We start from the raw sequence: 12,028 nt of genomic DNA, 5'->3' as shown, positions 1-12,028 counted from the left end.
AATTAATTCAAGTGTTGAATTAATTAAACACTAGTTGGCCTAGTAGAGTCCAAATAATTAAATTAATTCAAGTGTTGAATTAATAAAATCATATTGGGTCTTGTAGAGCCCAATAGTAAAATAATAATTCTAGCTAGTTGGTGGTGGGCCTAATTTTGAAAGAAGGAAGCTTGTAGATTGTCTTGCCTTTGAAGAGCCAAGTTGTTTACAACTTGGTTGGAGCCATCATCAACCTCAAGAGGTTGATAGGTATAATTTCTTAACACCTTATATATGACAAAGGTGTTTAGTATATGTTACACACTAGTACAAAGGTGTTCAATTTTTACTAAAAATTTCGGTTTTATGCTCTAGAAAAAAATTTTGAACCTCCGTTGCGCATTTGAACACCCTAAAATCGATCCCTTTCAAGTGGTATCATGAGTTAAGGGTACTAGTTTATGTAGCATATACTTAATATTATATTGAGGTCGATTTCTAACCGCATGAGATGAAATATTTGCAACAAAAATCAAGGTTTTTGAGAGGGGATTTGGGGCAGCTTGTTGCTGCCCATTTCGGGCAGCTCGGGCTGCCCGAGGGGCTGCCAGAACCCCCCATTGAAAATAAAAAAAAAATGTGTTGGCCGGAATCCGGCGACGGAGCTCCGGCGACGGCGATGACGACTAGGGTTTCCAAAAGTGTTTTGGATTATCAAAGAGTCATGGGCCTTGATGTTGTTGGGCCATTGGATGGCTAACATATTTGTGAAATTTAAATGGGCCAAAATGTTTTTGGTGAAAAATGATTTTTTGGGCCCTTAAGTTTAAATTTACAAAAGTTGCAAATATTTTCTCATGAAATAAATAATTGAAGTTGGACTTTAATTATTTATAGTAAATTGTGATTTACAAGAAATTCGGTTATAAATAAATTAATTAGAAAGTAGACAAAGGTGTTTGTATACTTTGTTAATTTAATTTATAATCGTGGCGGTTAATGATTGAATCAAGATATATAATATTGGATCAATTAATTATTGTGATAATTAATTGATGGTGTATGATATGTGATATTATGCATGAAGGATGATCAAAAGCCCAAGCCCAATTTGCTAGGTGTATGCTAGGATATTTTGTGTTGAATGATTGTAATAATTATCAATTTATAAAGTGGGCTTGGTTTATGGCCCGTTCCCACCCCCATGAGATGTATCCCTATTTGCCATGGATATTTATTTGTAAATATCAGTATAGTGGAAGATCAAGATTGGAAGATGGTGGCCTTGGTGAATATGAAGATCGAAGACATGTAAATATTGGAAGCTAATGTAATAATTGCATTTGCATCCCATGCATTTCTATAGGATTGGACCTAGGCCCGTCTTTAACTCACACGGGCCATTAGTATTGGGGCGATTGGTCATCCTTGTTTCTTTATTATTTATAATATATGCATGATATGTTATAAATAATGAGTATGTGCGTTATTATTATGATAATAACAAAGTTGCATGAATCCGGAAAACATACGATCAAACATGGCGAGCTTTTAAATAAAATTAATGATGAGACCTTTCAAAATTAAAAAACCCTCATTTTGAATAAGATTCAAAATTAATATCAAGCCCGAAAAAGGGAATTATAAATTTGTTTATAAGTTCTATGTCTTCCATCGACAATGGGTACATGATGAACGCTACCCGTACTCGGGGCTTGGCTCATATTATTGGGGGGGCCCTGGGTGCCGGAAAGCTGTGACATCCATTGACATGGTGATGTGAACTACGTGGAACTCCCATGATTTTGGCTCATATTATTGGGGGAACTCATGGCGACCGTCCATTAAGGTTCAACATCGATGGGTAAGGCTTGACACGTGAAAATGAACGACGTCATATTATTGGGTCCTAATCAAATGTGAGACAAAAGTTTACGTAGAGGGTTGCATTGTGATGCAATTGGAAACTACCTTTTAAGGATTATGATTGGCTGATATTATTCGGGATCATAATTCGCTAATTGGACCTTACGTACCAACTGAGGAAAGGAGTTTCCCGTTTTCACTAGAGGGTAGAAAAAATGTCAAAACAGTGGGAGAAAAATTTATAAAGTAAAAGTTCATACTTTATATCTTACTAAATATTTTAAAATAGTCATTAATATTTATCTGTTTTACTTTTCAGTACAAAATTTGACAATGTCTTCAATTCGCAATCCGCTTTCTGCCATACTCGAAAAACACATATTAACCGGACCTAATTACATCACTTGGCTAAGAAATCTGAAAATCGTCTTGAACTCAGAAAAATTGCATATACACTGACTGAGTCGCCCCTTGATAAGGCTCCGACTAACTGCACTCCAGAGGATTTGCAGACCTACAAGGATTGGTGTGACCATGACTTGAAGGCCAAGTGTTATATGCAGGCTTCTATGAATGATGAGCTGCAGAGGCGTTTTGAGGATGCAAAGAATGCTGCTGACATTCATATGCACCTCAAGGAGCTCTTTGGTGAGCAGACTCGGCCTCTTAGGCATGCTACCGTCAAGGAGCTGATCACTATGCGCATGCAAGATGGGGCCTCGATCCATGAGCATGGTCTGAAGATGATTGGGCTCGTGGACAAGCTCGTAGGAATGGATTTGATATTGCCTTCGGAGCTGACCACCGACGTGTTGCTGTTATTGCTGCCTAGCTCATTTGATCCTTTTGTGGTGAACTTCAACATGAACAAGATGGAGCCGACCCTTGAGGAGTTGGTGAATATGCTTGTGACTTTTGAGTCCACTATTAAGAAAGAGAAGCCGGTTCTTTTTGTGGGCTCTTCATCTGGTACGAAGACCGGTCCACCTGGGAAGGGAAAGAAGCGTTCTTTCCAACGTCCCAAGAAGAACGTGCCCTTGAAGAGACAGACTCCGGGTCCCGTTGTGGCAGCCACACCAGTGAAGGCTGACAAGACTGTTGACATCTGTCATCACTGCAAGAAGCCTGGACATTGGAGGCGTAACTGCAAGGAATATCTTGCTCAGAAGAGTTCTGGAAACGGTATGTTCTATATTGAAGTAAACATTTCAATTAACTCTACTTCTTGGGTATTGGATACCGGCTGTGGCTCACATCTCTGTAATGATTTGTAGGCGATGGGGAGAAGTAGGAGGCTCAGGGAAGGTGAGACCTTCTTGAGGATGTGCAATGGAGCAAGGGTTGCTGCCAAGGCTGTGGGAGATGTTTACTTGCATTTGCACAATGATTTTAAGTTTGTTTTAAGAGATGTTTTGTTTGTACCAGACTTGGTGAAAAACATTATTTCCATTTCTAAACTTGATAAAGATGGATTTTCTTGTTTATTTACCAAAGGTGTTTGCAACATTTACAAGAATGAATGTTCAATTGGTACTGGAGAACTTGAAAACGATCTCTACACCTTAAAATTGAAAGATATTCCACTAAACAATGTCCAAGCTATAACAACAACAAACAAGCGCAAACAAGATACTCTAAATTCGGTACAATTGTGGCATGCTCGATTAGGACATATTTCCCTAAGAAGGATGAACAAGCTAGTGGGGGTGGGCATGTTTGATATGTCTGATATTAATGCTCTCACGACTTGTGAATCCTGTCTAAAAGGAAAGATGACCAAGATTTCCTTTAAGGGCCATGTGGAGCGAGCCAAAGGGTTATTGGATTTGATCCATACCGATGTGTACGGTCCGCTTAGCATCACCACTAAGCATGGACATGCCTACTTCATCACCTTTACTGATGACTTTTCGAGGTATGGGTATGTGTATTTGATGAAATACAAGTCTGAAGCCTTTGAAAGGTTCAAATAATTCAGAAGTGAAGTAGAGAAACAGTTGGGACGAAGTATCAAGACACTTCGATCGGATTGAGGTGGTGAGTACTTGAGTGCCGATTTCCAAGAGTATCTTAGGGAGAATGGGATTCTCTCGCAGTGTACTCCGCCCGCTACACTGCAGTTGAATGGTTTTTCGGAGCGTCGTAACTGGACTTTGATGGACATGGTTCAGTCTATGATGGGGTTCACGGAGTTGCTGCCATCCTTTTGGGGATATGCGTTTGAGACAGCGGCACTGTTGTTAAACAATGTCCATTCAAAGGCAGTTGACAGGGCACCATATGAGATATGGATGGGTAAACCTCCAAAGTATTCTTATCTAAGAATATGGGGGTGCCCTGCTTATGTGAAGCAGGTAGTGGGAGATAAATTGGATAGTCGATCCATTTTATGTTACTTTGTGGGATATCCAAAGAATTCTGTTGGATATTACTTCTATCATCCCCAAGAAACAAAGGTGTTTGTTTCTAGGAATGCAACCTTTTTGGAAAAGGAATTTCTATTGGATAGAAAAGGGGAGATGATAGAACTCGAAGAGGTTCGAGAGACACCCACCAATATAGAACCCACACCCGAAGAGCCAAGAGAGGAGCTACAAGCTCCTATAAGATCCGAGAGAGTCTCGAGACCACCTATGAGGTATGGTCTGCTTCTTGAAGAGGGCCATGATGAGCCTAACCATGGATGTGATCCAAGGACCTTCAAGGAAGCGTTATCTGATGCCGATTCATCCAAATGGCTTGAAGCGATGGAATCTGAGATGAATTCTATGCATTCGAACCAAGTGTGGAATCTCATGGATCCACCTGATTGAATTGTTTCCATAGGGTGTAAATGGATTTACAAGAGGAAACTTGGGGCGGATGGGAAGGTATTGACCTTTAAGGCGCGATTGGTGGCAAAAGGATATACTCAAAGACGAGGAGTTGACTTTGAGGAAACCTTTTCTCCAGTTTCAATGTTCAAGTCCATAAGGATTTTGCTAGCCATAGCTGCATGGTATGACTATGAAATATGGCAGATGGATGTTAAGACAGCCTTTCTTAATGGGGATATTAAGGAAGAGATTTACATGTCTCAACCCGAAGGGTTTACATCTGTCGGAAGTGAGCATATGGTATGCAAACTTCAGAGATCTATTTATGGTATAAAGCAGGCATCTAGGAGTTGGAACCTTAGATTCGATAGTACAATCAAAGATTTTGGTTTTACTAAGAATCCTGAGGAACCCTGTGTTTATAAGAAGGTCAGTGGGAGTGCTGTGACATTCCTGGTGCTGTATGTTGATGACATTCTACTCATTGGGAATGATGTAGGAATGTTGCAATCAACTAAGATATGGTTAGCGAGTAAGTTCCCGATGCAAGACTTAGGTGAAGCATCTTTTGTATTGGAAATACAGATATATAGAGATAGATCAAAAAGATTGATTGGTCTCACCCAGTCAACATACATTGATACCATCGTGAAGCGTTTCTCGATGGATGAGTCCAAGAGAGGACATCTACCAATGTGTCATGGCATGTCCCTATCCAAGTCTATGTCTCCCAATACTGATGCAGATATAGCGGTGATGACAAGCATTCCTTATGCATCTGTGATTGGTAGCATCATGTATGAGATGATATCTACACGTCCTGACGTGGCTTTTGCACCAAGTGTAGTGAGTAGATATCAATCCAACCCTCGTCTTCCACACTGGAAAGCTGTGAAAGACATCCTCAAGTATTTGAGAAGGACCAATAAGTTGTTCTTGGTCTATGGGGGTGGAGAACTGAAATTGGAAGGCTATACCGACTCTAGCTTCCAAAGCGATATCGATGACTCAAAGTCAACCTCTGGGTTCATATTCATGCTCAATGGTGCTGCTGTCACTTGGAAGAGTTCCAAGCAAGACAGTACAGCGGATTCCACCACTGAGGCAGAATATATTGCTGCATCAGCTGCAGCAAAGGAGGCTCTTTGGATAAGGAATTTCGTCCAAGAGTTGGGCGTCATTCCTAATGGAGTTGCTCCTATCCCGGTGTTTTGTGACAACACGGGAGCCATTGCTCAAGCAAAGGAGCCAAGGTCTCATAAGAAGTCCAAACACGTATTGAGAAAGTACCACATCCTCAGAGAGATCGTGGAAAGAGGAGATGTCACGATTGACAAAGTCGACTCCGGAGATAATGTTGCTGATCCGCTAACTAAGCCTTTACCTGGACCATTATTCGAGAAGCATCGCGAATCGATGGGTTTGAAGCATATGGGTAGTTGGCTCTAGTGCAAGTGGGAGATTTTTAGAGTAGGTGCACGTCGAGCCAAGTGTTGGCCGATTGTTCACAATGAAACTCTATGTGTAAACAGTCTTTATTTTAATAATATTTGAATTATCATTTTGGCACTTCTTTATCTGTATACCCATGCTAGTTGCATAGATAAAGTCCTTGAATGTACAAATAGTAGAAAGAATATGAGATGCTCATATGATGAGTATCATGAAACTCATATTTGTAATACTGTATATTCTAAATGGTTCCTAGTCAATTCAGCCGCCACTAAGAAGGATATAGGCCGCTAGAGTTCGAGACTAGTATCTGCGATGTGAGTACCATGTTTCATTGGTAGGGGACATTATGATGTCCAAACATGCAGATAGGTGCTCCTTGTAGAGTGCACTGAACAACCCTCCATAAAGGACTTTCCAAGTGGTTCTCACTTATCGAGTGGAAAAGTCCTAGTTTATGGTTGTACACCATTAGCCCTTATGACCCGGGACAACATTGAGACTCTATGTGCTAGAATTACACTTTGACTTGTTTACCGACTCTCATGGGGTCATCAGGTGGTAAGGTTGGGTGTTCTGTCGAAACATATAGGAGTCGATGCATTGTAGTCGGGGATTCACCGCTTACCTTCGGGTATGGATATCCTATGTGTTCTCATGTGTATGTAGGTTGAAATCTCTGATCAGATTATGGTGGTAATTATGAAAGGGGTTTCATAGATTACACCATCGATGCAACTACGACATGACACATAGTATCGATTCATTGACAACTCTCGATAAATCAATGGTTGTCGAATCGGTTGGGATATATGAGTTGAAGGACCGTACTGTACGCTAACCATAATTGAATGGTTCTTGCAGGCACTATCATTTGATACCTAGGGAATCATGTAACCGATGCTGCTAGGCGTTTAACATGATTGGTTGGGTACTATAAGACTTGAGTTCTGACGTTCTTGTTATCAAGGAGTTGATAAGTAAGAATGTATCAATTGGGGTATGCTTATATAAGGAAATGTTTAGTCCGAATCACATGGAGATGTGAACCCACGGCTAGTTGTATCAATGAACCATTGAGAGCCACACAAGTACTAGCTTTCTACATCCCGTTGAGAAGTAAAATAGTTCAATGTGTTGAACGGCTTATAAATGAGTTTATAAGCGTAAGGAAAAATAGAAGTATGACTTCTATGAGTGAAATGTAACTTTTAATTTATGGAATTGTTCCTAAATTAAAAGTTGGGCAAATAGATAATGTATTTGAAAATTGTGATTTTCATAAACATTATTATGGACTAAATTAAATTAATTCAAGTGTTGAATTAATTAAATACTAGTGGGCCTAGTAGAGTCCAAATAATTAAATTAATTCAAGTGTTGAATTAATTAAATCATATTGGGTCTTGTAGAGCCCAATAGTAAAATAATTATTCAACTAGTGACTTGAGTAAAATCAAGTAAAGTTTGATTGGGCTCAAATATGTTTGAGACAATTAAATTAAAGTCCATAGGCCTTGTAATTGTTACAAGCCCAAATAAGAATGCACGCTTGGGAGGTGAAGAGTTGGGGAATATTTTTGATTAAAAAATTGGCATGGCATGCAAAAGGTTGTCACTACTTTTTACAACACCAAGAAAACTCATTCTCCTCCCTCCCTTGATGCTTTGGCCGAAAATTCTTGTTCCAACTCTCTCAAAATTTTGTTCTTCAATTGTTGAAGAATTCATACACTTCTCCTTGAAAATTCCTTTTATTTTTCTAGTGCAAAATAAAAGGGGTTCTAGCTAGTTGGTGGTAGACCTAATTTTGAAGGAAGGAAGCTTGTAGATTGTCTTGCCTTTGAAGAGACAAGTTGTTTACAACTTGGTTGGAGCCATCATCAACCTCAAGAGGTTGATAGGTATAATTTCTTAACACCCTATGTATGACAAAGGTGTTTAGTATATGTTACACACTAGTACAAAGGTGTTCAATTTTTACTTAAAATTTCGGTTTTATGCCCTAGAAAAAAATTTTGAACTTTCGTTGCACATTTGAACACCCTAAAATCGATCCCTTTCACTTAGCTCGAGTCCTAGCTCGGCTAGGACTCTACCCTTGACTCCCTCGTGACCCTGGCCAACCCCTGGAACCAACCGCACCAAGCCCCACCCTTGAAACATAAGACCAGAACCCCTTACAGCCCATGACAACAAATTGCATGACGTTTTTGTGTACAAGTTCATGTGTGGAGTTCGTGTGGCGTTTTAGGGGCCTAAAATTCCTGCAAAACCTTATCATAACACTTCCTAGACATGGCAGCCCCTTTATGCACATAAACATCACAATTTGGATAAAAATCCTACTTGAAAATTTCATAATACATGCAAAAACGAGAATTTCATAAAGTGTCACTTTTTTTGCAAACTTTTTATGCATAAAACAAATAATATGATGTGCTGATGGTTTGAAAGAAAGAATAGGCGTGCCTTTGCGTAATTTACGCACGAATATCCGTTGACGTCAAAGAACGGAGGGACTCCTTGGCTAGCTTTCCACTTGAACTTTCGAAAATCTTTTTAAGGTGTTATGCAAGTGTGTCGTGTGTGTATGAGAGGGGTGGGGAGAGTTTTCACAATTTGAAGAGAGTGGCCGATTGTTGTTGCTAGAATAGGGTTTTAGGTGTTTTAATATATTATATACTCTAATTAAATTACTAACTAGGCTTTAGGCCTATTAGGCCAATAATTAAGCCCATTAGTCTTTAATTAGAATTAAATAAAATATATTATTAAAGTTTTGGTATAAATAGTTTGTGAATTAAATAGCCGGGTTGCCAAAAAGTTCGTATTTTGTTGAAAAGTCAACACCGATAAAATTTACGTCCCGGCGTATAAAATCACATCAAAAACCCCTTATTTTCGAAAATACTAAAAAGCATCGACCATATTTTAAATAATTAAAAATAATTATTTAATACGGACATTTTACGTTTTTCAGCCCTCGGTCCCCGTTCCTCGATCGACACTTGAATATTCCTTAAAAATACAATTTTATGCATGATGATAATGAAATCATAATTTACATGTAAACATGTATGTCACATAATCAAATAGCAATTAAAATCAGTTAATTACTCATCTTTCATAATTCCTAGAGTTGCATGCAGTTGGATTACGTCGTCTTAATTTTGGATCTTACAGTTATGCCGTCGAAACAGAATTGGATTGAGTTCTGATCATATCCAGTATTACCTTGAGTTGTATATGATATTGTACTTCTCAAAATGTCATTCCAGATTTGGTATTGAAGGCTTCGAAGACTGAACAAAGCCAGATTGAGGTTTGATTCAACCAAGAACTACGAAACGAAAAGTATAAATCAATGTTAAGCCGGGATGATACAACTCGAGTAAAAGATAGCTTGAGTTTCTCAAAACCACATACTTTATTGTAATTGCTTTGATGTGTTTGCAATTCTTGAGATTGATATGCTTAGTCTATTGAGTTATAGCAAAGCATGCATTGAGTCTTTTGCAGAGGTGCCAGGTCACTTGACATTTGGTGTATATCGATGTGCTTAGGAGAAGATCGACTCCTATTGTAGAGATTCGATATAGAAGGCAATGTCTGGGAATAAGAACGTACCACCATCTAGCTAGGAAGAGTAGGTGGGAGACTTGTTACGTTCTTATTCAAACCGGGATCCCTAGATAAGAGTCGAGTCAAAAGAGTAAGAGTTAAAGAGTTTGATTTACATATTTGTATCGATTTATGTTTATTAGATTATGATACATGTTGTTTACAAATGTTATATGCTTTTCTATATGTTTGTATGAAATGCATGTATACATTGTTTATACTGGGAAATATATTTTTCACCGGAGTTATCCGGTTGTTGTTGTGTTTGTATGTGTACATGACAACAGGTGGGACAGGATCAGGGTCGAGAAGAGGATGAACGATCGAGATTAGACTGGAGATCTGGGCTTAGAAGTAGAATGGGCTTCCAACACTTGATATGTAGTTGTTGAACCCTAGTTTGTGGTGATTGTATATTTGTACAAGACTTGTCCTTTTGATCTTGTTATAGATATTGCACTTGATTTTGTAAATCAATAAAATAATGCATAACTTGTTGTAGTATTTTGTACACTTGATTATAAAGTGTTCAACATTAAAAAAAATTTGCGACCCAGTTTATTTAATTGATCAATTTAATCCTAATGATGATTGAAAAGAATGATTTAGTGTCTGGGTCCTCACAATAGTGAATGAAATGTCATGGTTTGAAACAAATTTTACAATATTTTGTCTATGTGTATAATGATATCGAGTATGTTTGTTTATAATAATAATAATATATGTATGTATTGTTGTTGTTTCTTGAGTTATTGGTGTATACAAAATATACGGACATCATGCCAAAATTTTTCTAAACCATCAAATTGATGCCCCTTGTTTGAATTGTTTCATAATATAGATATATGATTCAAATCCTATTTTGATTATGGTAACCATGTCAAGTATAGAGTAAGGGTGTGACATTTTAGAATGGTATCAGAGCCCATGGTTCTTCGACAGAGAAGACAATGCACTTCATCCGCACATGGGGAACTCCGCAAGTAAGTATCTTTGTATCTCATAGTTTATGCTAAGTTATGTGCTTCTACGTGTCCTACATGTAGGATAAACGACGATCCTACCTAAACGTAAGGTACATGAGGAGAGTCATCTAAGAGCAAGGCCCTAGCAGTCGAGGGTGAAGGCAGTGCGCCACGACCTATAGATGATTTTTCTCAGCTGATCCAACAACAAGAAAAAGTTCATGGGGAACAGATACAAAAGTTACTTGAAATGCAGCGGACAACACATGAGCAGGCACAAGTACAAGCCTTGCTACCCAGACAAGGGCCTGTTCAAACAGATGTGTATGATCGCTTTCGACGTCTGAATCCTCCTGAATTTATGGGAAGCACCGATCCGGCAGTAGCAGAAGAATGGATTAAATCATTGGAGTGCATCTTCTCCTACCTCCCCATGAAAGATGCCGATAAAGTAACTTGTGTCATCTTTCTATTAATGAAACATACAAGAATATGGTGGGAGAGTGCGAAAGTGGCATTACCTACGAGACCATTGATATGGGATACATTTAAATCTACGTTTTACAACAAAATATTTTAGCAAAGATGTACGAGCCAAGAAAGCCAGTGATTTCCTCAATTTGAAGCAAGGAACCATGTCAATGACTGAATATATACAACAATTCGAGGCTGGAGTCCAATATGTACCATATATTGCACAAGATGACACAAGTAAGGGCAAACACTTCATGCGGGGACTTCGGTCTGAAATTAAAAGAGATGTACGAATGTCGAAAGTTGCTACATATGGGGAGATAGTGGAAAGAGCACTTATGGCAGAACATGATGAAGAAGACATTGACAGAGACAGGCAAGAGCGAAGGTAGCAGTACTTTCAAAAGAGCCAAGGAACAGGACAAGGCAAAAAGACCGATAGCAGAGGTACTCGACCAGAGGAACCACGTGGCGAGGGCCCCCCTCCACGTAAGGAACAAGACAGACCACCTTGTCCTAAATGTGGCAAACCCCATGGTGGTGAATGTATGCAAGATACCAATGTTTGTTATCATTGCAAAATGCCAGGGCATCTCGCCAGAAATTGTCCAGGTAGTTCTGAGAAAGTACAGGTATGCCTTTTCTCGATGACTAATGAGGAAGTGGATGCCGATACATCAATGATCACTGGTATGTTCTTGATTTTTGGTATCACTGCTATTGTTTTACTAGATTCAGGAGCCACACATTCCTTTATTTAGGAATCGTTTGTAAGGAGACTGAGCATTACAACAAGCACAACAGAGACACAACTCTCCATAGCTTTACCTTCCTGGCAAGAATTATAAACAG

At 38.9% G+C, this 12,028-nt stretch overlaps 1 protein-coding gene across 1 annotated transcript; it reads left to right on the top strand.

Moving 5' to 3' along the window:
• The first annotated feature begins 10,952 nt into the window (after nt 1-10,952).
• LOC142537619 (uncharacterized) lies at nt 10,953-11,568 on the top strand. The gene is made up of 2 exons (XM_075643119.1): nt 10,953-11,197; nt 11,283-11,568. The coding sequence occupies exons 1-2, from the start codon at nt 10,953-10,955 to the stop codon at nt 11,566-11,568; spliced, it is 531 nt and encodes a 176-aa protein (XP_075499234.1).
• The last annotated feature ends 460 nt before the right edge of the window (nt 11,569-12,028 follow it).

The sequence above is a fragment of the Primulina tabacum genome, chromosome 2 (genome assembly GCF_025594145.1).
Source record: "Primulina tabacum isolate GXHZ01 chromosome 2, ASM2559414v2, whole genome shotgun sequence".
Classification (NCBI taxonomy): domain Eukaryota; kingdom Viridiplantae; phylum Streptophyta; class Magnoliopsida; order Lamiales; family Gesneriaceae; genus Primulina; species Primulina tabacum.
The sequence above is the reverse complement of the archived record's forward strand: the minus strand, read 5'-3'. Positions and strand labels throughout refer to the sequence as shown.

Bases quoted from the DNA above. Each gene is read 5' to 3' on its own strand.
- LOC142537619 (XM_075643119.1), top strand. From the start codon at position 10,953: ATGCAGCGGACAACACATGAGCAGGCACAAGTACAAGCCTTGCTACCC. The intron at 11,198-11,282 runs GTGGGAGAGTGC...AAAATATTTTAG, and splicing joins ATGAAACATACAAGAATATG to CAAAGATGTACGAGCCAAGA.